The 26,748-nt window shown below is 52.9% G+C and overlaps 2 protein-coding genes across 2 annotated transcripts in view; one reads left to right on the forward strand and one right to left on the reverse strand.

The window, feature by feature from the left end:
* Positions 1-60: 60 nt before the first annotated feature.
* NOXA1 (NADPH oxidase activator 1) lies at positions 61-15,641 on the reverse strand. Its single transcript, XM_058818418.1, has 15 exons — positions 15,438-15,641; positions 13,653-13,735; positions 12,287-12,395; positions 10,034-10,168; positions 8,908-9,015; positions 8,179-8,238; positions 7,583-7,620; positions 6,390-6,531; positions 4,235-4,288; positions 3,442-3,514; positions 3,267-3,325; positions 1,973-2,142; positions 829-934; positions 619-742; positions 61-403 (listed from the first exon to the last, which is right to left on the reverse strand). Exons 1-15 carry the CDS (start codon positions 15,609-15,611, stop codon positions 306-308), a joined length of 1,533 nt encoding a protein of 510 aa, XP_058674401.1. The 5' UTR covers positions 15,612-15,641; the 3' UTR covers positions 61-305.
* Positions 15,642-16,398: 757 nt separating this feature from the next.
* EXD3 (exonuclease 3'-5' domain containing 3) overlaps positions 16,399-26,748 on the forward strand; it is a 136,397-nt gene continuing 126,047 nt past the window's right edge. The window contains exons 1-2 of the mRNA XM_058818328.1: positions 16,399-16,490; positions 22,210-22,274. The gene's annotated coding sequence lies outside the window, so the exon portion shown is untranslated. The remainder of the gene's footprint in view (positions 16,491-22,209; positions 22,275-26,748) is intronic.

The raw sequence follows: 26,748 nt of genomic DNA on the forward strand, positions 1-26,748 counted from the left end.
CCCACATAGCAGCCTGAGCTTCCACATGGAGAATTCCCACAGCCAAACCCCAGAGCCCTCTCCCTGCTCTCTGCTCTTCACAGGTACATCTTTGGCAGTGTAAGCACAAGGTAAGAAATGCCAGGTCAGGGAACAGGCTGTGGGAAATGCCATCACTGCTGGAAGTGACCCCATGGATCTGAGTGGGAGATATCCCCTGTCCAGGTACAGGAGAGCTCCTGGCTGTGCTGGCTGGGGCCCAAATGAGCTGAGATGAGTGTCTCCCACCCTGGGGGTGCAGCCAGGCAGGAAAAGGCTCCTGTTTGCTATAGGAAGGCAACATCACAGCTGGTCTGGGTGGCAAAGCATTTGGGGAAGATGCCAGTCTTGCCATTGCATCGTCCTTCCAGCCAGTCTTCATTCACTGGAAAACATACAGGAGCAGGAATGAGCCCTGGCCCATATGAGTGGGGTTAGTGAGAGTTTTCATGCCTGGAATTTAACTCTGGGAAAAACCCGTTCCAAGCCTGTAACTCCTGAGGGTATGAACCTCAGACAGCACAGGAGAGGCCACATTTTCCCCATGCTCCCCAGAGCAGACTCCAAAAGCCTGGCCCAGCAGCAGGACTGGAGAGCTACCTTCAGAGAGGATATCCAGCACATCTCCCTTGCTGAACTCCAGGTCCCCTGGTCCCTGTGGCAGGTAAGAGTGCTGAGCCAGCATCTGGTAGAGAACAGGTCTGCCTGACTGGGAGTCTGAGTCCTGCAGGAAAAAGCCAGCATGGAGGTTGCAAAGCAAAGCAGAGACTGGAGCCCAGCCCAGCAGAGACCTTGTCCCAGCCTACGTACCTGGCAACAGAGTATCAGCTTGCCCTCCATCAGCTGCTGCCACACCTTCCCCAGGTCTTCCTGTCCCAACACTGTCCCCAGCTCAGTGCCATCCAGGAGCCTGTAGCTGCAAGGGTTCATTAATGCTGAGCAAATAATTTCATTTAAAGTCAAACTTGGAGGCCAGCCCAGCCCTCTGCCAACCTCAATCTTCACAGTCCCCTTTGCAGGCCAGTTCTGAGCTTGTCCCCTTGCACAGTGACATGGGGCTACCCCAGATGCTCAGCAGGCAGAAATGGCACTGTCTGCCACTGTGGGGAGTGACACTGTCACCTCCTCCCACACAAACTTGAGGGGAAGATTCTAAACTCTCCTGATGGCACTGTGTGTCCCAAGGGGTATCACAATCAGGAAGACCTCACCCCAGGATCTTCTGCCCGAGTGCCAGCTTGTTCTGCATTGATCCTTGTTACTGCAAAGGCTGAGCTGAGTGGGACAAAATCCAATCTGTGGCAGCTGCATCTACACAGAGCTTTTCCTTCTCTCCTCCCTTTTTCTTGACCATGGTACAGTTTCCTAGGAAAGATCCTTTAGGCTTCCAAGGCCCATAGAATCACAGAGTTGTAGAACGGTTTTCCTTGGAAGGGCCTTAAAGATAATTTAGTTTCACCCCCCTGCCATGGACAGAGAATCTTTCACTACACCAGGTTACTCCAAGCTCCATCCAATCTGGCCTTGAACAGTTCCAGTGATGAGGAATCCACAATCTCTGTGGGCAACCTGTGCCAGGGCCTCACCACTCTTATATTAAAGAATTTCTTCCTAATATCCCGTCCAACCCTGCCCTCTGTCAGTTTGAAGCCATTCCCCCTTGTCCTGTCACTCCATGCCTTTGTCATAAGTCCCTCTGCAGCCCTCCCTGAGCCATTCCCCTCCCTTGATGTAGTGGGAGGGGATTACAAGAGGAATACAATGTGCTTCCCCGCAGGGATCACTCTGTGGTCCCACCCAAAGCCCACGGTGAGGTTTGCCCTCTGGGCAGACTGTGTGCTACATCTTTGCTGCTTTTGGCCCCAGATAAACGTTCCCAGGAGCCCAGAGGCAGCTGGATGCCCGTGTCCTGAGGGGAATGGCTGCTGGCCCATCCCACCCCACAGCCCCGTACCTGAGCGCGCCCCGCTGTGCCTGCTGAGCCAGCCTGTCCCGCAGCAGGGCCCGCAGGGCCGGCAGGGCCGGGGCCTCGCCCGCCCGCAGCACCAGCGAGCACTCGCAGCGCAGCCGCAGCACCGCCGGCCTGTCTGCGCCCGCGGGGGCCTCCCCGCGCCTCGGCGGGACCTGCGGGGAGATGGGCTCGGTCCGGGTGGAGAATCAGAGTACCCTGAGCTGGAGGGACCCACCAGGATCCCCCAGCCCAGCCCCTGCCCTGCCCCCCCAGCAACCCCACCCTGGGCACCCCTGGCAGCGCTGCCCAAAGGCTCCTGGAGCTCTGGCAGCCTCGGGGCCGTGCCCATTCCCTGGGCAGCCTGGGCAGTGCCAGCACCCTCTGGGGGAAGAGCCCAGACTGACTCTGAAGCTCATGGACTAAGAAGAACCCCAACTGACTAACAAACCCAAGGGACAATATCTGCTCTCATACCAAGAGAGGTGACACAGGCACAGTCCCTCATCTCTGTGCTGCCATGTTGCAGCAGAACAGCATCAAAATGCAGACCTGAATTTCAAAGGGAGAACTCTGGATTTAAAGCATGGGATCAAATGATCCTCCTGTGACTCAGGAATTCTGGTTTTGGTTCTGATTTTACAGGTACCTCCTCAACACAAAATTATATGAGCTGGGCCCCAATTCCTCCAGCCAGCTGGAGAGGAGCAGCCACATTCCTCTGTTGTGCTACCTTCTGGCTGAGTTACACCTGAAACAATTACCCCAAAAACAGGTGTGGCAGAGCTGACTTGCAGCTGAGGGACAGAGGTGGTGTCCCCAGAGGGCCACAGGAGTCATTCCAGGACCATCACATGCAGGGGCTGGCAATGGCATGGAAGTACCTCAGAAGACATTACCCAACAGGGCAAATTTGAAGGAACTGTGCTATCCAGACTGATAGGGACAGAAAATGGGACACAGGAAGACGGGGGAAAGGACAGCAGGGTGTTCAAAGACAACTGCCTCTTGCAAAGTGGGTTGTAAAGCATGTGCACAAGAATTCTGATGCATTTGCTGCTCCTGGTGCCTCGGAGGGTGGCAACAGGTCAGCCTTGGGCTGTGTCACAAAGTGGGATGGTCACAAACTGGGAGGAAAGACCACGTGGGAGCCTCTCTTTAGAATGAAAAAGTGGTCAAAGGAAGGAGTTTTTTCCCCAGTGATTTGGGAGCAGCTCAGGAATTCTGGGCAGGAATCTTGCACTCTTCCCAGCCCTGGTCTCCTGAGGCTGTGCCAGCTTCAGCCTATGGAACACCTCACCTTAGAGTCCATGTGGGCACTGGCATCATTGACAGAGGCATTTTCTTCCCCAGGAGGATCTGCAGAACAGCACAAAGGCAGGGGAACAGCCCTGCAGTCAGCACCACCACCTCCTCATGCCCCCTGAAGAGCAGGGTTTGGGCACAGCTTCACCCACTGAGGGCCCAGGGGTTACCTGGCTTCTGCTTCATGGGGAGGCGGCTGGGAGGCACCTGGGCAGGAGGAAGGGGAATCCCAGTGCTGATCTTCTGCAACAGAACAGCATCAGAAAGGAGAGGGCAGAAAATGGGAGCCTGGATAAGGCTGGTGTGTGACAGGCTGCAGCCAGCTGCAGCCTGTGAGCTGTGTAACCCCAGAGAGAGCCCCAGGGAGAGCTGCTCATTGAATGGTTGGATGAGTTGGAGCAATGAGGCTCTTGAGGGCAGAGGTCTGGGGACACTTCCCTGGCACTCTGCTCCCTGCTGGGTTGGTGCTGGGACAGAAGGAGGCTGGAGCAGAAGGAGGCTGCTCACACTGTGCTGAGGGCCCTCCCCACTTGGGCTGGCTGACAGTGACACAGCCATGGAGCAAACGCCCAAGTGTGTTCCAGAGGTTCATTTGGAGGGGGAAAAATGACAACTAAAATATCATTGCAACATCAGAAAGGGCATGTGCTTGAAAACTCCCTCACATGAAATGGGGTTGAGCTGCACCCTTCCACACTGGGTTCAGATGGAAAATGATTGGGATAATGTGTGGCTATGCCTGTGGTGGAGATAAAGTTCTCCCAAGTCAAAGGGATTTTTTGTACTCCTAACTCTTCTGTTGTTACAATTCAAGAGCACTTGATCTTCAGTCAATAGTCTCAGTGCTTCACACTCTACGTTTCTCTTACAGAGTTGTTCTAACCTGTGATAATTTTACAGATAAATGTCCCAAATGTATGTCTTGGTCCCTCCCTCCCCCCGGTTGCAAGGTTGCCAGCTCACCCATTTATCCATCCTTGAGGCAGGCTCCAGGAGAGAGCTCGGGATGTGCAGCTTCTGCAGAGGGACATGGAGCAGAGCAGGGTGAGAGAGGAGCCCAGCAACCCCAGCCCAGCCCCAGCACTGCCTGTCACCCTATGGCCACACAAATGTGCCTGAGCCACCCAAGTGCTCAGTGCTCACACACTGCTGGACAAAATCCAACAATCCTTTTGCAGTTTTCCTGCAGGGAGCAGAGCTCCTGCTGGAGTGGCTGCAGTGGAACACACCAAACACCCACCAAACCCCCTGCTCCCAAGACAGAGCTCAGGCAGAGAGCAGCAAGGATGCCCAGGGGTACCAGTGTCCAACAGCATTTCTGTGTCTCCTGACAATCACTGCTGCTCATTTCAACTGAGCACTGGAAATTTTTGCTTACAATGCTTTTTTTTTCCTGTTGAGAGTCTGTTTTTATTTTTTCTACATTGAATTTCACCTGACACTTCACTGGGCAGTCAACCAGCACATCCAAATACTTGTGTAACTGTTCCTGTTAGCTCCAGATGCTTCAGGCTCTCCCTCTATTCCTGTATCACTTAGGAATATGCTAAATGCTTATGTCACAGAGGATTTGCTGTGGGGACATAATTTTTTTTTAAATGAAAGGAAGAAAAACCTGTTCCTTTATATCCAGATTTTAATTCTGTATTTTTACCAGTCCTGAGAGCACTGCCTCAATTGCTCAAACACCTTACTGGTTTATAGTGGTCTTCTGAAGAATCTTATGACTTTTTTGAAAGACAGGCAGGTAATACATTCACTGAACCTAATCCAGGTATACAATGGCTCTTTCAAAAAGTGAACTAGACAGGTGAGAAATGGCTTCTGCCATCAAAAGATTTTCCATGTTGTGTTTATCTGTTTCTGTTCAGTCTCTTTACACTACAGCTCCCTGGCCTGCAGGAAGATGTCAGATTTGTTGGGCTCTAAGTCCTTAGGACTTCCCCAGAGCCATTCATAAATCCTGCCAGTACAGCTGAAACCATCCTCAAACCTTCCCAAAGTTCATTGAACAGAGGCACTACAGACCAGGTAAGGACCAGCCCACCTTCTCAGCTCCATCAGAGCTCTCAGGGGATAAATCCTGCTCTAAATGGTGGTCCTTGGTGAGGTCTGCTATGCTACAGTTCCTCAATAGGATCCCCTACGGTGGAGAGCCCAGAGGCCATCCTTGTCTCTCTACAGGGGTGAATGGCAGAGGCTGGTGAGAGCTCAATGTCAGGAAATCTGGGGGTGTGGGAAGGAGCTCCTGAGGACTGTGCTCAGGGCGGCTGGGGCCAAGCCCTGCCCTCGGGGCTGTGTTCCTGTCCTCGGGGCCGTGTTCCTGCCCTGCCCTCGGGACCGTGTCCCTGCCTCAGCACCTTCGGGGCCATGTCTCTCCCTCAGCACCCTCGGGGCCATGTCCCTCCCTCAGCGCCCTCGGGGCCGTGTCGCTGCCCTGCCCTGCCCTGCCCTCAGCGCCGTGTTCCTGCCCTAACTTCGGGGCCGTGACCCTGTCCGGCCTTCGGGGCCGTGTCCCTGTCCTGCCCCCGGAGCTGTGTCCATCCCTCAGTGCCCTCGGGGCCATGTCCCTGCCCTGCCCTCGGGGCCGTGTCCCTCACCACCCTCGGCGCCGTGTCCCTGCCTCAGCACCCTCAGGGCCGTGTCCCTGCCCTGCCCTCAGCGCCGTGTTCCTGCCCTGCCCTCGGGACCGTGTCCCTCACCACCCTCGGGGTGGAGTCCCTGCCCTCGGGGCCATGTCCCTCAGCACCCTCGGGGCCGAATCCCTGCCCTGCCCTCGGGGCCGTGTCCCGGCCCTGCCCTCGGGGCCGTGTCCATCCCTCAGCACCCTCGGGGCCATGTCCATCCCTCAGCACCCTCGGGGCCGTGTACCTGCCCTGCCCTCGGGGCCATGTCCATCCCTCAGCACCCTCGGGGCCGTGGCCCTGCCCTGCCCTCGGGGCCGTGTCCATCCCTCAGCACCCTCGGGGCCATGTCCATCCTTCAGCACTCTCGGGGCCGTGTCCCTGCCCTGCTCTGCCCTCAGTGCCGTGTCCCTGCCCTGCCCTCGGGGCCGTGTCCATCCCTCACCGCCCTTGGGGCCGAGTCCCTGCCCTGCCCTTGGGACTGTGTCCCTCACCTGCCCGTCGTGGATGGCCGTGGCCCAGCCGTCTGCCGCTCTGCCCAGCACGAACACCAGGCTCCCGGCCGCCACCTCCTGCCCCGGCGGCTCCTCGGGGCGGTACCGGGCCAGCACTCGGTGGTAGCCGGACTCGGCCTCCCTGCGGGGAGAGGGGAGCGCTGAGCGGCCTGGAGCGCGGTGCTGATGGCTCCGAGCCACCGCACTGCACCGGTCCCGGTTGGCACGGGCTGCAAGGTGAGGGTGCTGGGAAATCGGGATTGCCATTGCTGCTCTCCGGCCCAACTGGGAACAAAAGGGGCTTGGGAAACACTGATTTGCCAAATGCAGCTGCGTTTTCATTGTACTGATAAACAATGTCAAGATCAAAACATTGATCGACACAGCCCTGAAGTACTGCTGGCGCAATATCACCGAAACAAATTACTTTCTTGGAGTTTGAACATGATTTTGGCTCAGGACACTAGGGCTGGTTGTGAGCTTTTGGAATTGTCCTGAGAATTAAGATGGGAAATGTGGAACAGGCTAACAGCAGGCCTGTTAGCTAAAGGAGTGAGAAGAAGCTGAGAAGCAAGAAGAAGCTGATAAGGAGCTTTTTCTAAAGCTGTAACTAAGGAGACCAAGAGAAGTGAGGAATTGAAGAAAGATAAGAAGAGAACTTTGCAGCTATATGAAGTATTTTTAGAAAGTTAGCTGAAATCACTGTAACTTTTCACCAATGGTGTTATGTTGATTTATTGTAGCCAATAGTTAAGGTAGAAGTATAAACAATTAGGAAGTGTATAAAAGGTCAGCCATGTTCGATAATAAAGAGTGGCCATCTGAGACTGATTGTAGTCTCTGCTTTGTGTCGTGACCACCTCGACAATGACAGGGAGAGCTGAGCATCCTCTGCCACAGACCTGGGCAGGTCCCACAACCTCTGTCTGCTTCCATTCCCCAGGCATGCCTGATCCATGCTGGTCTCCCAAGACCATCAAATCCTGCAAACTGCCCAGAGGCTCTTGCAGAGATGCCAGGGACCTGCAGCTCCTTTGCAGCCACAGAAGCCTTTGTGTGTTTGTCATTCACTCCACCCCTGGCCAGAGTGGGTGTGGAACCCTCGGAGTCTTCACACAAAGCAGCCAGAGAATAAAAGACTTTTTGAACAGTAGAGAGAGAAGGGTAAGACCAAGGTGGGACTGAACACTCACCGCAGAGCATTGGCACTGGGTTCATAAAAGCCCTGTTTCTGTGGGAGAAACAACAGGATCTGCTTGTAACAGTGCCTCCTACAGCAGAAGTGCCACCTTACCTCCTGACTCTGTTATTTTGTCTTTACTCTTGACCCCATTTGTCATTCCACACCACCCAGAAAAAGTCTGCTGCTCCACACCTTACCAGGATGTGCCTTCTCTTCCTTCCCCTCCCTCTTTATCTCATCAGGAAGTAAGACAGTCTCTTCCCCCTCCCCTGGTTCCAAGGAACTCCCAGGACAGTGGGAGGCAGCTGTGCTCACACTGACACATTTACTGAAGTGATGAGCAGAGACAGGCTGAGCACAGCAAAGCACTGCTGTTTTGACATGGTGAAGAGCCAAAAATGCATCTTGAAAGGGCTGGAGATTCCCATCACTGAGTCCCTTACAGCCAGTGCTGAGCCTGGCTCTGAACATCCCCATGGATCCAGACTGGTGTTACACTGGTTTTACCAAGAGTCCACTCTTCCTTCCCCTGATGGTTGGATCTGAGCCCCTTTCTGGAGCTCCATGACAGCTCTGTTCCTCCTCTCACAGCTCTGTCCTGCTCACCTGAGGCCTGAGAGGCTCAAAGCCAATGTACTCATCGTTGGGAATGATGGATGAGATGACCTGTTGGAGAACAAAGCCATCAGTGAATCTAGGCTGGACAAAGAGATTCCCAAACTGCATCCAAGATTATCTGTCCAGACTCATTTCCTTCTGGCATCCCAAGGTCAGGCAAAGTGTGGAGCTGTACATTCAGTGGGAGAGGCAGAGCTGGATTCCCAAGGCAACCTCAACCATTTGTGTCCCATTTTTTTAGTCTTTAAAGGTATGTGAATTTATTACTTTCCCTTTCTTTTATGTGTTTTGGAGCTCTCTATTCTGACTGCACTGGTCACAGAAAAGGTCAGAGAAATCCTCTGCTGTCTTGTATTAAGGGATGTGACAAAGCATTTGTCCCCTGAGTGCCAACCTGTCCCCCAGGGAATGAAGGACTGAGCAGCAGCAGGCTGGGACAATGTGCCCCTCTTAAAAACGTTATTGTCAGCAAAAGGGCAACAACAGATTCCCAGAGTATCTGCTCAGCCCTTTCAGACTTTAAAGTGACCAAGACTAGAAAGGTATTTTAGTGCCAAAGTGCATTTTTTTGGTAGAAGGGGTAGCAATTCTAACAAATTTTGGCTTCTGTGTCCTGACTGCCTGGACTGGCTGCAAGCTCTGCCCATCCTGCTCTCTGGACATGGCAGAGGCAAGGTTTTTTTCTGCTGCTGTTAATCATGACAAGTACGTTGTTACCTTGGGTTTACCCAGGAAATCTTTTGAATCCAGCTGCTCAACTTCCTTCTTTCGTGGTCTGAAAAGTTCCCCAAGAGGAACCAGCATGGGCTCTAAAAACAGGTGGTCCTGGGGTGGGGAGAGCAGGTGAAGGAAAAGCCATCAATTTGCATTGAATGAAACATCAGAGCCCTGAAAAGCAAATACAGCTTAGGTGTGCAAGAGCAGCTCCAGGAAGATATTGGGGCAAAAGTTTCGGCTGTGAACTCGACAAAGGCCATTCAGGCTCCACAAAAGCAGGAGCAAACTGAGAGCTCAGCAGCCCCTCCCCAGTGGGGAGGCAAGGACTGACACTGCTGGCATGGGGTGGGTGGGAAGGGGGGCAGCGCAGGAAGGTTTAGCAAACAAATCTTCTAAACAGCTTTTCTGTTTGATTTCAGATGTTTTCTGTTCAGCCACTGAGTAGCATACTAATAGCAAATACAAATAATACACTGGAAAAGCACAAATGTGATGCCAGAAGAGATGATCAGATTAAAAACAAAGTGATCAATCCCTCAGGAAGAGTAAATCAGAGATCTGCAAATGTTTCAGATCATAAAGGGGTCTAACAGGAAACTTTCACTTAGAAGCAGCCCTAGAAACACTTTCACACCTAACTTCAGCTCTAAAAGTGCTTGACATTAATATCTGAGCTTCCACCATTTGTTCCTGAAGCCAAAGGGACTCAAAAGAAGCCAGACAGTGCCACAAAAAGGGAGAATCTCCAGGCCTGCACTTGTAGGGGTTCTGCACTTGAAACACTGTACAAGGAAACTGGTGTTGCAGGACAAGTACAAATGGAACTGAGCTCCTGAACATGAAGGACCAGGAAGCCATGTCCTCAACCTCAGAGGTCATCCCAAAATTCTTCACTATGGTGTTTCTGGGCAGTGAAGCACCTGGGGAAGATGGAGTTCCCTGATCACCTGAAGCCCTGGTTTGGCAGAGCATCATGTACAAATGGCTTAGACTGTGCTAGCAGGTGGCCAAGCAGCTGGGTGTATGGCAGGAACATGTCAGGAACACTCAAAATGACAACTTTCAGCACACATCCCTGAGCTGAAGCCCAATGCACACTCCCAGGAGCTCACACAGGTGGCCTTACCTGCACCCGCTCAAGGGCCAGCTCCAGGATTGCTGTTTTTCTTTCAGGTCTCCACACAACAGCCTTCTCCAGAGTGACCCTGGCCTCCTGCCACTGCTGCAGGTGGCACTGCACTGCTGCAGTGCTGTACAGCACCTGGAGTGGGCACAGGGAAGGGACTCAGAGGGCCAGGACCAAGGGACACCCAACACGTCCTCCTGAGCCCAGCCAAGAAACAGGGACAGGCACTACAGCACCAAGAGTTCAGCAACAGGAGAGGCTGAGTGGCAGAGCTGGGAATATTTCACAATCAGAAAGGAAAAATAAAAGCTTGGATGTGCTGGAGCTGCTGGTCAGGGTGGTGAGAGACATGAGGACAGCAGGGGAAGACTCTGGTATCACACTTTAGTTCTGATCCTTCCTGCAGCCAAAAGGCCAGGAAGCTTTCCTTGGGTGTTTTTCTGCATGAAACTAGGTAATGATTTTTGTAGTCCTGACTCCCTGTCACTGCAAAATAACTTAACTGAAACTATTTCATGTTGTAGTGGGCTGTGAATGTGCAAACTGTCAGCTGTAGCTTGTCACCCTTCAGCAGCATGTCAGTCTGTTCCTGGGGAAGAGCAGGCTGTGGGAGTGTTGCAGATGGGGTGTTGGGGAGCTGTGGTCTATACTGAGAGTGGAAGATCTCTCCCTGTCACTGACCAGCTGGGCCACAGCCAGAGCACTGTCAGACAGCTCCTTATCTCCTGTGATAGGGTTATCAGCTGGGAATTGAGGTGTGTACCTGGCTGCACGCCCTGCTCAGGACAAGGCTCAAGCTCATAGGATGCTTTTCCTTTACTCCTTAACCATGGCAGTAGAAGACTCTGTTTGGGAGTGTGGGGAATGGCAACTCTGAGCATGTACAGGAACTGCAGGGACAGGCAGCACCTCTCACTCAGTCAGAAGTGTGACAGCCTTGCAAGAGGCAAATATTTCTGGGTTTTCAAAGCACACATGTATCTCCCACAAGGAGATCACCTGCAGCACGTGAGAGGCCGTGCATGGGGAAAGCTGATGGCACAGTTCTGCTGCAGGAGGATGTTTGTGTATTTTGAAAAATGAGCTCCAGGTAAGAATGAGATACAGCTGAATCAGGATGCTGATCCCAAGTGTGGAGGGCCAGCCCATGTCCTGGTGATGCCTGGAGTAAGGGGTTGTGTGTCCACATCAGGGAGGGCCCCAGCCTTGGGACACTCCTGAGCCCTGCCCCTTTCCCAGGGAACTGCTCATTTCCAAGGGAAGGCAGCGCCATGGCACTGAAGCTGTTAAAGCCAGGGAGGTTTGGGTAATACCACAGATGCCAAGGATTGCTTCCTCCTGCCAGGTATAGGGTGCTTGAAAATTGCTGAGATGCTTGGCTGGAGTCACACAATGACTCCTCACTCTCACGGAAGTAAGGAGTTAAATCCTCTTTCCTGTATCTGCTTTTCAATCTGTGTGTGTGGACTCAGAGAAAACAAAATGAACCTTCCAGTAAAGGACAGTTTCTAGGAATCCTTTACATATGCCCAAATATTACAAAAATTTACAATCAGTTCAGCCTTTGAGCTTCCTTGAACAGGATGTGGCAGGTTGGCCCTGTGTGACAGTAAGAGGTATAGGATGAAGCATTTCAAACACAGCCTGAGCACAGAGTGCAAGTTCAGGCACAGAGGGAATATTAAGATCAGTTGCTGCAGTTGAAAGAGGCTTTCATGCACCTGACTTTCCTACAGCCCACATTTTGCATCAGTGCTGTTCTCATCTGTCACTGAACTCTGAGAGCTGAGGAGTTCACTAAACTTCCATGTGTATTTACACCAAAGTGTAAATATTACACAGAATCCCAGACTGGTTTGGGTTGGGAAGGACCTTAAAGCTCCCAGTTCCACCCCTGCCATGGCAGGGACACCTTCTACAGACCAGGCTGCTCCAAGCCTCATCCAGCCTGGCCTGAGACACTTCCAGGGATGGGGCAGCCACCACTTTGTCAGATACAGAGAAAATAAACCCCCCTCAATACAGAAATTCCTGTGCACCCGCTCTGAACAATTTTACTTTGCAAACTGAATCATTTGCTAAACTTTCCAGAGATGATGTTGGTTTACAACTTTTATGATTAGGTTACTTTTTAAAAAGTGCAAGCAGAATAATTTTACAGTTCTAATGTACTTTCTTGAAAAGGTCTTGGGTCACTAATGCCTGTTACTGAACCCCCAACAGTGGGGAAGGATTGCTGAGCCAGGCTCTTACCTCCCAGGCATAGAGGATGTGCCTCAGCCCCAGCTGTTTGTAATCAATGAAGGGATTTTCTCTTAGGTGACTGAAGGCCAGGTGATAGTCAGAGAGAGCTTCTTCATACCTGCAATGCAGAGGTGACACAAGAAACTGAGCCTAAAACAGCTGGAGACTGTTTAAAAATGTGTTCTGCTCTGCAGCCTGTGCAAGGAGAGCTGCACCAGAGATGTGTTATGAAGATCCAAGGTTACCCACAGCTGGGAGCTCCCTGCTGTCCCAGCACCCGTCCCAGGAGGATTGAGGGCTGGGAACCTGACTGATGGGGACCAGAGAGGGCACACACATGGCCAGAGCATTGAAATTGAGAAACTTGAAATTTAGAACCTCAACATTTAGAAATTTAGAGAACCTGTGTGGATAAGGAGGGTATTAGTCTGAATTTTCACCATCTACGCAACTGAAATCCAAGCAGGTGCCCACTGAGGCTGCAGGTGGTGAAAGGAAGGGCTGTGCAGTGGGCACCTGGCCAAGAGAAGGTGCCAGGGTGAGTGTTGGTGGGTGGGAGCAGCTTCTGATGAAGGAAGGAGCCCTGGGGGCTGGAGGCCATCAGCTCTTTGGGCAGGAAGCAGCTGCCAGCTGTGCTGCCCCTGCAGTGGCTGTGCTTGGGGCACATTTGCTTCTGCTCCTGGTGGAGCAGCTCCAGAGAGCCACAGCCCCTCTCCTGGAAAAGCCAGAACTGCTCCCTTTGACTCCCTTCAAGAAATAAAGACAGGCATTTTGTGGAGATTAAGGTCTGGAAATATGGGGAAAACAAGGGGAAAGACAATTGCTGAGCTCAAAGGTAAGACAAGATCTGTAAAATACTTCACCCAGCTCCCTGAGGAGGATGTCACTGTGATTTAACCGTGGAAACAATGAGTAATCAATCCCATGACACTTCTGGAGCAACCTCAATATTCTATCAGTGAGACTGAGATCAGGCCCCCAAAGTCTGCTGGCAGGAGAATGTGCAGGCTGCATTTTTAGCAAGGCCAGACTCATGTGTGTCATGTGAGGACACACCAAGCAGCACAATTATATTTTTTTAAAATTTCTAGAGAAAATCTGAATGGCAAAATAACATTGTGGCAGCCTTGCATCCAGGAGCCTCTGTCTGGAGGGGACAGCAATGCCATGTGTCAGCCACCCCAGAGCTGTGCAGCTCTTATCAGAGATTAGACTTGCTGACCTGTGACAGGGTTCCAAGGCTAAAGCAGATCCTGTGACCCTGTGAGGTTGCTGGAAGAATGAATTTTGGAATCAAAGAATCATTTAGATTTAGGAATAAAGCAGGACTGAAAGAAAAGAACCAAAGACTGCACTGGCTGTGCACCTCACTCACATTTCCAGCTGCAGGTGGACAAATCCTCTCTGGAAGTAGCCCACAGCCAGGGAATTGTCCTTCTCAATGGTTTTATTGAATGCCTGAGGAGAAAAACACAGGCAGGGCCCAGCTGGGATGTGTCCTGTCAGTGCCTGGGCACACACACCCAGCCAGCCCCGTCCCAGCTGCCCTCACAGAGGCACCCCCTGGGCTCCTGCCCAGCTCTGAGGGCTGGGCACAGCTCCCAGCCATCCTTCAGGTCTTGGCTCTGTGTGAGCTGAGCTGCAGGCTTTTACCCCTCCTTGCTTCAATGGACTGGACATAAATGAGCTGCATTGGCCATCTGGCTTCTTAAAATGGGGAAACTGTAGCCTGCAGCAGAGTTGGCCAGTGGGAGCAGCGGGACTGGCCAGGCTGGGGAAGGCTGAGGTGATGAAAGAGTGAGAGGGAGGGAGGAAGCTGCAGGGCATCTCACAATGGCCTCTAAGTCAGTGTTTCTGCTTCGGTGCCCCAGCTAAAAGCAGGCAGTGCTTGTGGTAGCAGCTCGTGGTTCAGTGTGCTGGGAGAGCCAGGAGTCCTCCTGGGGCAGCATCACGGCTGTGCTCCTTCCCTTGCCAGTGCTGAAAGCCCAGCCCTCCTGCCCTGCCCTGCAGGGGAAGGTGAGCTCCTGTGACTCCACACACTGTGCTGGCAGTCTGCCTGCCTGGGCCAAACCTGAAATAACAACAACCAACCCCTCATCCACACGGAATACAGCTGAGCTTCTTCCCAGTCCCTGCCCCTTGACTGGGCTCAGAAGTCTCTCCTGAGCTCTCTCCCTCAGCTCCATGACCCCTCTGTGTCCCAAACAGCCACTGCCTGCCCAGGGCTCCACGGTGCTGCCCCAGCCCCTCAGCTGCCCCTTACACTGTTTGAGAAAGGTTTATCTGCATCTCCTCCCTGGAGACAGATGAATGGATGGATGTGCAGACACATCAGGTGCTGTCACAAAAAGGCTTTTCCTCAGGGCACCTCCTCTCCCTTCCCAAGGGCAGTGGTTTTCTGGCACAGCAGCTTTGTTCTGGCAGTCTCCACTGCCAAGCAACATTTTTGTACTTTCAAAGTACACCCATCTTATGTCTAAACCCACGGCTACAGTGGGTTTAGACATAAGATGGGTGTACTTTGTAGAACAGTTATTGGACAATCTTTTTCCTGCTTTGATTTAAAGCTACAATACATTTTTAATTTATTGTGCATGTCCAGTGGGTTGAGGTCTTCTCTTGGAATCAGGCAGGCTGAGCTTTAGAGGTGTGGTTTTCACATTATAATGAGCTAAATTCACCTAAAGGACAGGATTTTAACTGATATAGTTTTAACAAAACTTAGATGCCATTTCCAGTATCTAATTTAACTACTCTCTATTATCTTGTTTCAAAATTATTCTGCCCACTGATCTGGATTTTCATTTAGAGAACCACGGAATCACAGAATCATTAAGGTTGGAAAAGGTCTCAAAGATCGAGTCCAACTGTGAACAGGGCATCACTGAGTTTACCACTGAACCCTGTCCTCGACGGCCACATCCGCCTTTTTAACTTCCACTTTTTTCACTTTTCTGTGATTCATTCAGCCAAACTTTTCCCTCCAACCATTCACCCTTCAACACCCTTCAACATCCCCGCTCGCATTCCCGCAGGACACGAAACGCCGGATCCAAGAACTACTTTCAGCACCGTTCCCCGCGAGCGGACCCGGGGCAGCCGAGCCGCCCATGCCCGGGGTTCCCCGGGGATCCCCCCGCTCCGCTCCCGGGCCGCTCACCCGCAGGGCCGCCTCGGGCCGCCGGGCCAGCAGCTGCACGCAGCCCACGTTGAAGCAGATCCTGGCCGGGGGCTCCGCGATGCCGCCGAACGCGTCCAGGGCAGCGTCCCAGTGCCCGCGGTCCGCCGCCCGCACGGCCTCGTGCCAGCGCCGCACCAGCTCCCGGTACGCCATGGCCGGGCTGCGGGAACGGGAACGGGAACGGGAACGGAGCCGCGCGGGGCCGCACCTGCCGCCCGCCCGCGCCTCACCTGCGCCGCACCTGCCGGGGCGGGGCCGGACGGGAGAAAGCGGCCACCTCTGCCCGCTCCGCTCCTCCTCTGGGCGGCGGGAGGAGACACCGAGCCCGCAACGGGACACGGACAGCATAGTGGGACATGGACCGGGAATGGGACACGGACCCCGCAGTGGGACATGGACCGGGAATGGGACACGGACCCCGCAGTGGGACACGGACTGGGAATGGGGGATACTGAGCCTAGAATGGGACATGGACCTGGGAGGGACGGAGAGGGGGACACGGACCGCGGGAAGGGGGGACACGGAGCCCGGGAGGAGAGACGGAGCCCGGAATGGGACACGGCCTGGCAGGCGGCCGGAGCCGGCGGGGCAGAGCGTGAGGGCGGCGGCCGCAGCTGAGCTGGTACCGGGGAGTGCTGCTGGCTGAGGGCACCGGAGGGACCTGACCTGACCAGCCGCCAGAAGCGAGCCCGCGGCCAAGGTATCGCTTTGGGAGCTTCTTTGAATAAAATCTTTAACGTAAGTTTAATACAGTAGATACTCTCAGGGCCGTGTGGGTGCGAGTTAAGTACAGTACGTTCCGCAGCACAGACGGCGCCGCACTCTGGTAATTACGGTACAGCCTCCCCTCCCCCCCGGCCCGGGCTCGCGCGCTGCCGCGGCCGACACCGCCCCCTGGCGGCATAGCGCCTCGGTGCCCCGGAACAGGACACCGATGAGGGTGCGGCGCCGTGCGCGAGACGTTCCGGGGCCGCTGGCGTTTGCGGCGCGGAGCGGCGGGGAAGGGTTTAGGCGACGGACCGGCGGTGCCAGGTGAGTCCCGGGGCGGCCCGGAGCGAGCGGGACCGGCCCGGCCCGGCCCGGGCACCGGCACCAGGACGGGCCCGGAGCGAGCGGGACCGGCCCGGCCCGGGCACCGGCACCAGGACGGGCCCGGAGCGAGCGGGACCGGCCCGGCCCGGCCTGGGCACCGGCACCAGGACGGGCCCGGAGCGAGCGGGACCGGCCCGGCCCGGCCCGGGCACCGGCACCAGGACGGGCCCGGAGCGAGCGGGACCGGCCCGGCCCGGCCTGGGCACCGGCACCAGGACGGGCCCGGAGCGAGCGGGACCGGCCCGGCCCGGCCCGGCCTGGGCACCAGGACGGGCCCGGAGCGAGCGGGACCGGCCCGGCCCGGCCTGGGCACCGGCACCAGGACGGGCCCGGAGCGAGCGGGACCGGCCCGGCCCGGCCCGGCCTGGGCACCGGCACCAGAACGGGCCCGGAGCGAGCGGGACCGGCCCGGCCTGGGCACCGGCACCGGAGCGGGCCCGTGCGGCTCGGCCGCCCAGAGGAGCGGCGAGCGGGCTCCGCATGGCGCCGCGAAGCGGCTCCGGGGCTGGCGGGAGCGGGCCGGGCCGGGCCGAGGGCTGGGCGAGGAGCCGGTGCCTGCGGGAGCGGGGCGGAGAGCACGGTCAGGAGCAGCGGGGATTGCACGTTCAGCTCCGCGGGGCGGCGGGACGGAGTCACAGCGGGCACGGCTGGAGCAAGTTAAGGGCTTAGAACCATGTGCTTGGATCTTCCGAGGAGTTGAACTCTAGTGCAACTTGACAAGTTAATTCAGCAGCTGGGGTTGCCATACAAAATGTAAGAATGGCCTCAGGACAAGCTGTGCCTCAGCTGTGAAATGGAGGGGTGGGAACCAGCTGCTCCCACACCTTGTTCAGTCCCTGGCTGAGCCCAAAGCAGCTGTTGCCACCTCTGCTGTTCGGGGTCCCTGCTGACACAGAGGGGACATGGCAGGGACAAGGTGCTGCCTGCCTGGGTGCTTCTACGTGGCAGGAGCATTTGATACCAGGACAGCTTCCACCACAGGTACTGCTGGGGGTGCAGGGGACAGGCAGGACACAGCTGCATCAGTGGCACCATCTGGACTGCACTGCTGGGGGAGCAGTTGATTGCTTGTGTGGTTTGCAGTTTTTCTAAAGAAAATCAAGCTGCAGTGACCACGTGTGTGCCCGTGGTTAGAACGGGCTGCCAGGGCACCTCTGGTTCCAGGAGCTCTCCAGTAAGATGGAAAAATCCTGGGGAGTTCAGGGCAGGCCACAGAAATGCTCTGATTCTGGAAAACATGCCCTGAATAAGCTCAGCTTATTCAGGCACATTTAGGAGAGGAGAGCTGAGGAGTGACTCAGGCACTCTGGAAATCCGTGCCTGTGGGAAGTTCTCCCACAGCTGGATCCTGTCAGCCTTCCCAAAGCCCTCAGTGGGATCTGCTGACTGAGGCACAGCGACACAGTTCTCTTAAACGTGCCCCGGGTTCCCAGCGGTGGTGCAGGGTAATTACAGGAGGAGCTGGGGCAGAGGGCAAGGCCGGGCAGTGCTGGGAGCTCCTCAGCTGATGGGTTTCAGGGCTGGAGGTGTGCTCAGAGCAGACTCCTGGGCAGTCTCTTGGGCAAGCAGTAGGGCAGAAACAATCAAATTTGAACATCTGGAGCAAAACCAGCAAAATGGATCTTCTGGAACATAAATGGCCCATCAGAGAAGCTCTGGTTCTGTGTGGAGTTCCTGAGCAGCAGTGCTGCCTGTAGGAATGCTGGCACTCATCTGCAGGTTGCAGTTCAGCACTGAGAACACTCCTCTGGGGGTGCTGCTCACACAGAGCCCCTCAGGCCAGTGTGGGCTGCACAGAAGGACTAAACTGAACACTTGAAATTGCTCTTTTCCACTGCAAACAGCAACTGGCACAGCTGGAGCCAGTGCAGCTTGTGGGATGCTCCAGAGGCAGCAGGGAGAGCTCCCTGTGCTGGGAGTTCCCAGCTCTGAAGCGGTGCAGAGGGATCCTCACACAGAGGTGGATGCCAGTTCACAGAGGCTCAGTTATACTCAGACAACCGAAGCAGCTGCTGCTGTGAATGAATAATTTACCCAAACATGCATTAAATAACTTGCTGATGTGTGCAGGGATTGTAACCTGGTAGGAGAGGGAATGACATAGGGCACCTCTGGGCTAATGACAAAGACACTTTATTGAAATTAAAGAGTGCTCTTCTGAACCAAGTTTGAGTAATTTAGTTCAAAAGCTAATTGCTGAGTCTGTGTAATATAACTTTAAATAAAAATATATTTTCTGTAGCTCTCTGAGGATTCTTGGTGCTCTGGCAGCCTCCTCAAGCAGCTCCCTTGGTAACCAGGGGCACTGGAGGGAGGGCTGGTCACACAGGAGCTGAGGAGCAGAAACAGGACATGTGCCAAGGGCTGAACATCCTGCAGATTCACATGTTCATCTCTCATCTGAATGAATGTGTAATAAATTGATACAGTGTTGGAGGAACTATGGCAGATGTCAGTGATAAAGTGTTGGGACTGGTGGGAGAAATGCAGCACGCAATATGAGTGATTAGCAAATTTTAAACTTTATTGATAAGTACACATGAATCTCATACATATTGCAAAAGCAAGCTCACTATTAGTTAGTTACTTATCAAGCAACTGTGCCTACTTCTGCATTCTTATAAATATTTTATTAAAACTTTTCTTCGTATTTCTACCAAAGATACTCTCCCCTATCCTACTGTTACACCAAGGGCACAATGTCCTTGCCTGTTATTAAACACTGACTACTAACTTCTATACTTGTCCCCTTCAAGCTTAACCAGCAGCATTATGTCGACATGACCTTTCTCAGCTAACCAACTGTCCACAAAACACTCCACAATAAAGATCTGAAAAAATCTTACAGAAAAACAAAGGAAGGAGGTGTGTATATGTGGGATATTGGAAGTCTGGAAAGCTGTTTTCCCAGAGGATAACAGTCTCTGCCTCTTTTGGAATATATGTGGAGGCTGGGTGTTGCAATGTGAGCCAGTGCCATTAACCTGGGCCTGGCAGGTGAGAGCCTTGCCCAGGTGTGTGAGGTCAGGAGCAGCGTGTCCTTTCCCCCCTGTGCTGACTGAGCTCCCTGCTGGGGACCTGGGGCAGGTCCTGCTTTGTGGCTGCAGGTGAGATTCAGGCAATGAGCCCTGCCTGTGCCATTAACAGCCTCCTCAGGCTGCAGGTGAGACCCAGGCAGTGAGCCCTGCCTGTGCCATTAACAGCCTCCTCAGGCTGCAGGTGAGACCCAGGCAATGAGCCCTGCCTGTGCCATTAGCAGCTCCCTCAGGCTGCAGGTGAGACCCAGGCAATGAGCCCTGCCTGTGCCATTAGCAGCTCCCTCAGGCTCAGCTTTGCACTGCCTGGGCTCTGGCTCTGGGCACAGCCCCTCGTGCTGGCTCTGAACAGACCTGTCAGAGGCTTGAGGAATTGCTTCTGTCAAAGACATTTCTACGGAAGGAAAAAAATCCCTGTGTTGCTAATTCTTACAAAACAATCCTCCTTGCAGTTTCTTCTGCAAGGAATAGGTGGAAATGCAGGTAAAGAAGGATTAAGTGTTTTGGAACCTGGTCAGACCAGGAGCAGTTAAAAACTCTCCAGCTTCTGTCTGATCACCTGTAACACATGAGGGTTCTGTGCCTTCCCTGACCCTATCCCATGCGCAAGGTTGTGTATTCCTTGTACTTGCCACACTGTGAATGTGAAGAAGGAATTTGCTAATGAAAAAAAAAGGAGATATAAATAAGAAGAATGGAGGAATTAAGCAAAGGAAGAAAAAGTTGGATTTCTGTTGTCTAAACATCTGAACAGTAACAGGCCAGAAACCAATTTGAAGCTGACATATCAGGAGTGGTTCCTGTTGGTGTCCTGCTCTGGGGCTGCTGGTCCTGCAGGCCAAACCTGCCCCTGCTTGTTGTGGTAGCAACTGACATAAAAAATGCATCAAAGACTCTTTTTCTGGTCATAATATGGCAGCCAAATTCTCTGCCCAGTGCTTCAGTGCATCTCTGAGTCTGTTTGGGAGAGCAGAGCTGCAGGTGTGTCTGCACAGGTGAGCTCTGGCTCCTGTGCATTGCTGTGTCCTTGTCCCACGATACTGAGCCAGGGCAGGAGACACTCCAGCTCTACATGGATTTAATGCCTTTAAATAATTTCCTCTTTGCTACATCTCCAGCTCTGCCAAGGGTATGGTCACATTTCATGTTAAGTCTAAATGTGTGGCTGCTGTCGTTTTAGACTCCTGATTATTGTAACACATTTTTTTGCTCATTCTGTGGTTTGTGATACCTGCACGATGTGTTTTATTCTTGGCTGTTGCTCATCTTGCCTTCAAAAGCTGAGTGCCTAACAAGGGGTTACCCTTACAGCTCTGCACACAGCTGTGGTTCACTTACTCATTTCAGGTATTAATTTGCTCTTGCATTTTTTTACACTTTTTATTGTCTACTGAATGGGATGCAGGTCTGGTTCAAAAGAGACTGTCTAATAATTTTTGATTTTACACCAATTCACTGAGTCTTGTTTGGGTTACATGTTCATGAAAGAAAAGTCTCTTTTTCAAAACAGCCAGGACACAGTCTGCCCACTGCTGATCTTTGTAATGTCAAACTCTGCCTGAATCTCCTCAAGGAAGAGGAATCTCCTCTTCCTCTCCTTTTGGTCAGGAAGAGAGTTGGCTGGGATGTAGCAGTGCTGTGAGGAGTGTTTGAACACAGGAGGGACTCAGCACTGCTTGGGAACCTCTATCAAACTGCTCCACGTGTGTTCCTTGGGTTATACAACTGCCTGTACACTTTTGGAAAATATTCCTGGGGGACTTGAATCTCCCAGTGTTAGAAACTGAAAGGAAATGAGTTTGGCTCTTTGAGGAGGGCAGTGCAGTTGGGCTGTACAGACTCAAGCTCCAGTTTCAGCTGGAGCAGGGCAGGTTTTTGTTACCTGTGCAGCTGAGGGTGTCCTCCAGGGCTGTTTGTGAGCAGTGGTGGCCACTGGGCCATTGCAGCCATGGAGTGGAGCTTTCCTGGAGGTGTTTGTTGTGCTTGTTGAAGTGGATGACCCATGTGGGTCAGGGTGCTGGTTCCCTGCATGCTTCATCACCATTGGTAAGGTGTTCTTAGTCTTTGGTGACCCAAATGGAATCACAGAATATCCTGATCTGGAGGGACCCCCCAGGATCCCCCAGCCCAGCCCCTGTCCCTGCCCAGCCCCCCCAGCAGCCCCACCCTGGGCACCCCTGGCAGCGCTGCCCAAAGGCTCCTGGAGCTCTGGCAGCCTCGGGGCCGTGCCCATTCCCTGGGCAGCCTGGGCAGTGCCAGCACCCTCTGGGGGCAGAGCCTTGCCCTGAGCTCAGCCTGAGCTGCCCTGGCCCAGCCCCAGCCGTGCCCTGGCTCCGGTCCCTGTCACAGAGCAGGGATCAGAGCTGTCCCTGCTCTGCCCCCCGGGAGGAGCTGCAGATTCCTCTGAGGTCTCCCCTCATTGCACCTCATGATCTTAACATTACAGTAAAAATGTTTAGCAAGAAGTGAAGAAGTTAGCAAGTACGTGAGAGGGGTTCCAGGCAGAATGTGCAGCCTACCAGCTCTGCCTCCCAGCCTGCCTTAGCCAGGTGCCTGCTGGCTCAGGGCTGAGGTGTTGGTTGCCAGGTGTCCAGGTGCTCACAGCTCTGTTTGCTTCCTCACAGCTCCTGGTGGCAGCAGGGTCCCCAGACATCGCCCAGCAGTGACACCTCCACCGTCCTCCCTCGGGGTGAGTTTGCCTGATCTATTCAGAAGCTTCTGACTCGCATCTGGCAGGATGGGGGCAGTGCAGCTTCAGGAACTTCTGCCCCTTTCCGTTCTGTCTGGATCCCACCTGAGTGGGGTGCCTCGGTGCAGGACAGGGGGAGGGAGGGGACAGGAGCTGCACAGGGGCTGCTGTGACTCTGCTGATCCCACCCTGATCAGCTGTGCTCTCCTGGCATAGCTGCAGGCACAGCTTCAAGGGCAAGGAACAGCCCTGTTGTTCTGAGATTATTCCAGTGAATTTCTGTTCTGAGGACCAGCGTGGCATTTGTTTCTCAAGAAGAACTTTTCTGGTTTGCAGGATGCTTTATTAGTTTATGTAGGTGGGTGAAAGGGAACTGGGCAATAAACCACATCTGCTGTATGAACTTGTAGGCAGTCCTGTTCCACCACTGCAGTCTGTGTGACCACTCTTGGGTGCAGACCAAATAGTCAGTATTTTATGGTACACCAGTGTATTAAGGAATATATTCAAGGAGATTCCATTTTGATTTGTGAACTTCATTGATTATATTCACTTATTTTTGTAAAGTTTGATTTAACTGCATCATGTGTTGAAAGTTACCCAGCAATTCTTTACAGATTGTGTAAAACTCAGTTTATCTTAAAAAGTTGTAGTGGGTTAACTTTCATCTTACTCAGTATCCTTTCTTCTCTTGGAATGTGATAACTGTGAATTTTCCCATCTTTCTCTATAGTCCTGCTGCCTACTGAGGTATTTACCAACGAGGCAGTATAAAATATCTGTGCAGGAGCAATCATCAGTTAGTGTCTGTCATCTGCTGTCCCGTTTTCAAGTGGAGACAAGGCTCATTTGGGGCTTTCCTGTGTTCCTGTGTGTGTGAAATGCAGCTGCAGCCTCGTTAGAGGGCACTCTGGAATCACCCAGGGAGCTGAGCAGCCTCACTCCCCTGCAGCTCTCCAGAGAAATCCTGCTGCAGAAAGTGGGAATGTGGAGCTGGATTTCCCTGGGTACCAGTGATCCAAGGCTGGACTGCCTGTGCTGTGGGCTCAGTGCATGCTTGTGCTCTGTATGGAATATAGCAATAACTTATTTGAGAATTCACTGCAGTTTTCCAAATGTGAATTAATGAACTTGCTTTTCTTGTGGCCTTTACCCCATAAACTGCCCTGATCCTAAATCTGTAACCATTTTGGATATTGGTTTTTGGTTGCTATTGTCTTTAAAAAAGTAAATCCTTGATAAAAATATAAGGTGCTCCAGACACTCTTGGGTTTTAGTACCAGCCCTTCCACCAGTTCTGTGTCTTTGACAAACAGTTTGTTGTGTCTCCTTTCACTTTCTTTGTGTCAAAAAGAAGATAATGATTTTACCTTGTGTGAATTAATCAGTTTATATAAATGTGCTTCAAAATCTGAAGTGGTTTAGAATTTTTTTAAAATATAATTAAAATATTGAACAAAACAGGAGTCAGAGAAGTTAAATTTAAGACCATGATTATTATTCAACTGCTTTTGAGGTGTTTCTTTTCTGGCAAGATTATAAAGCCAGATCATTTGCATTACTTTTGATTTCCTGATGTTTTTAGTTTTTTGTCCAAGGAATAGCATATTTATATGCAGAAGTCAGATTGTCTGTAAACACAAACATCATCTCACCTTTGTCCAAACATACCTTGTTTTGCTTTTACAAAACCAAACCAAACCGGTGGAATCCAGAATTGCTAATTCTGAGCAATTAGCACTGACTCATCCCCAGCCTGGGGAACCTTGGCAGGAGCCAGGTGGTGTTTCCTGGGCTGGAGCCGTCCCTGCAGGGCACAGAGCTCAGCCCTGAGCTGGGGATCCCCTGAGCCCTGAGCTCTGATCCACTGAGCCCTGAGCTGGGGCTCCACTGAACCCTGAGCTGGGACTCCACTGAGCTGGGGCTCCACTGAGCTGGGGCTCCACTCAGCCCTGGGCTCTGGCTCCTCTCAGCCCGGAGCTCTGGCTCCCCTCAGCCCTGAGCTCTGGTTCCACCCAGCCCTGGGCTCTGGCTCCATTCAGCCCTGGGCTCTGGCTCCATTCAGCCCTGAACTCTGGTTCCACTCAGCCCTGGGCTCTGGCTCCTCTCAGCCCGGAGCTCTGGCTCCCCTCAGCCCGGAGCTCTGGTTCCACCCAGCCCTGGGCTCTGGTTCCACTCAGCCCTGAGCTCTGCTCCCCTCAGCCCTGAGCTCTGGCTCCACTCAGCCCTGGGCTCTGGTTCCACTCAGCCTCTGGGTTCCTGGTGCTGTGGGAGCTGCAGGTGGGGGCTGGGTTCTGTCACTGCTCTGGGGTGTCCCTGTCCTGTCTGGGATGGGAGGGGAGGATGGGGTTGTGTGGCAGGTGACAGGGCAGGGATAGCTGTGCACAGAGCCAGCTGACTGAGCAGCTCTGTCCAGAGTGCCGTGTGTGCCCTGCCTGTACTCCAGGGGGTGGCTTTGCTGTCCATAGGGCAGGGACAGTGAACACTGAGCACAGGAGTGTTTATCAGAGCAGGTTCTGCGCTCAGCCAGGAGACAGCACTTGCCTTGCAGTCCTGAATCACTGTGCCAGGCTTCTCTGAACTCTCTTGGCCATGTGACTTCATTCTCCACAATCAAAGCAGAATAATAAGAAAAAGTCCTGGTCAGGCCTACTTTTTCCTCTCCTAGTTTTTAATCTCCTCTTGCACTTTCCCTTTCTGTCCCCCCAGAACTTTCCATCCCCTTGGAAGCTTTTTGGCAAAGAGGGGTTGCCTGCTCAGGCATTCTCCAGCATCCCTCTGTGGGAGAGCACAGGAGGAGGCAGCAGGAGCTGCCTGAGCCCCGTGGGTGACTGCAGGTGTGTGGGAAGCAGAGCTGGGGAGACGCTGAGCCTGTGAGGCAGCTGATGGCACAGGGTGACAGCCCCTGCAGGCAGGGCTGGGCTGGGCATCCTGCAGAGCAGCCCTGGGACAAGGCAGGCACTCTGCACTTCCCAGCTCCCACTGCTCTCCTGGAGGGTGGCACAGCTGCTCTGGGCAAAGGGAGTGCGCAGGGGACAGAGGGGACAGAGCGGCCCAGAGCTGATCCAGGCTGGTATGTGCCCCCTGGATCCTTTCAGGGAGCTGGGAATACAGCAGCAGACAGGCAGGCTGGGATGGCCTCCCAGTGACTGCTGGAATTCCTGAGGAACCTTTTATTTGTCTGGCTGGCAGATGGATTTTAAGGTGGAATGGAATACACAGGGACTCCTCTGGCAGAGATATAAACAGTTGCTGAGCTTAAAGCATCTTGTCTGTGAGACTGGGGATTGTGGTTTAATGGGTTTGAAGAGTGTTTCTTGTACTCTTGTGATTTCTGTAAGTGACTTCAGGACTGACACCGTGAATGGCAGAGGCTTCAGCCAAAATCTTCACCCCTTCAGTGTTATCCTCCATCCCATATCCAGATCCCTCTCGTGTTTTACCACAGTTTGGGTATTCTAAGAAGTCATGGTAATCCAGGAGCCAGAGACATTTCAGAACATGTCTGAAGAGGAGCTCTACCTTGTAGGAAACACTTTCTGCCAGATTTGAGTAATACCTCCTCACAGAACAGTTCTATGGAACTGAAAGTTTTGTTTTATGGTGATGGTGTTTTGTTTTTTGTCACTGTTTGAAGACAGCTGTGTTCTGTGGGGACATGTTTGCCTGAGCTGGCCAATGCCATCCCCACAGCACAATGTGTTAAGGGGAATTGTTAGATGCCTTAGCTTGGAAATCAGCTCCAGGTACAAATTAGATTTTTTATTATGCAGTACTTAGACCCATCTATAGTTGCAGTTCAGCGTTGTACTCACATTCTGCCAAACCCTGATTCTGGGCACTGTTTTGGGGCTGGTGGTGGGGCTGGGGTTTCTGAGCCCTCCCTGCTGTTCACTGCCCCTCAGTGATGCTCTGACTGGGCAGGTCCTTGTGCTGGGCTCAGAAGCCACTGTGGGACAGTTTGTGTGTGGCAGGGGAAGGCAGCAATAGTGCAGAGTGTCTCCTGCTTTAAAAAGAGTGAAAAAGCCCCTGCTGATAGAGGTTAAGGGAACAAATACAACTGTAAAAGCACACGAGAGAAGCATAATAGGAAAGCTTAAATTTTGGGCAATTTTCTGCCTAATGTAATGATGTAATGGAGCAGGAACCACTTTTTCCTTTCTTTTTCCTTCCCTTGTTTCTGTAGGTGCCCAATGGTGCTGTCTGGCTGACTTGTCAGAGGTTTAAGCACCAAAAAGTAAGCAATTTTAACTAATGCACATGCAAAACTTTGGGTTTATGCTTAAAACTCAACAGAAAATGATCAAACAAAAAAGAAACAAAAATGGAGAAAGTCTTCTGTGTACAATGTCCAGAGCAATTTTAAAATACTCTTGTTCCATGCCTAAATAAATGGTTATTTCAGCCAAATAGAAATCTTTCCTCATGATTTATTACACTACTCTGGATATAAGGCCTCTGAGCAGGATTGTCA

The sequence above is a fragment of the Ammospiza caudacuta genome, chromosome 21, assembly GCF_027887145.1.
Source record: "Ammospiza caudacuta isolate bAmmCau1 chromosome 21, bAmmCau1.pri, whole genome shotgun sequence".
Classification (NCBI taxonomy): domain Eukaryota; kingdom Metazoa; phylum Chordata; class Aves; order Passeriformes; family Passerellidae; genus Ammospiza; species Ammospiza caudacuta.

Coding starts and splice junctions, on each gene's coding strand:
- NOXA1 (XM_058818418.1), bottom strand. CDS start 15,611: ATGGCGTACCGGGAGCTGGTGCGGCGCTGGCACGAGGCCGTGCGGGCG. Junction 7,621..8,178: donor TTGAGCCTCTCAGGCCTCAG/GTGAGCAGGACA, acceptor TTTCTCCCACAG/AAACAGGGCTTTTATGAACC. Junction 3,515..4,234: donor CCTCAAGGATGGATAAATGG/GTGAGCTGGCAA, acceptor GTTCTGTTGCAG/AAGATCAGCACTGGGATTCC.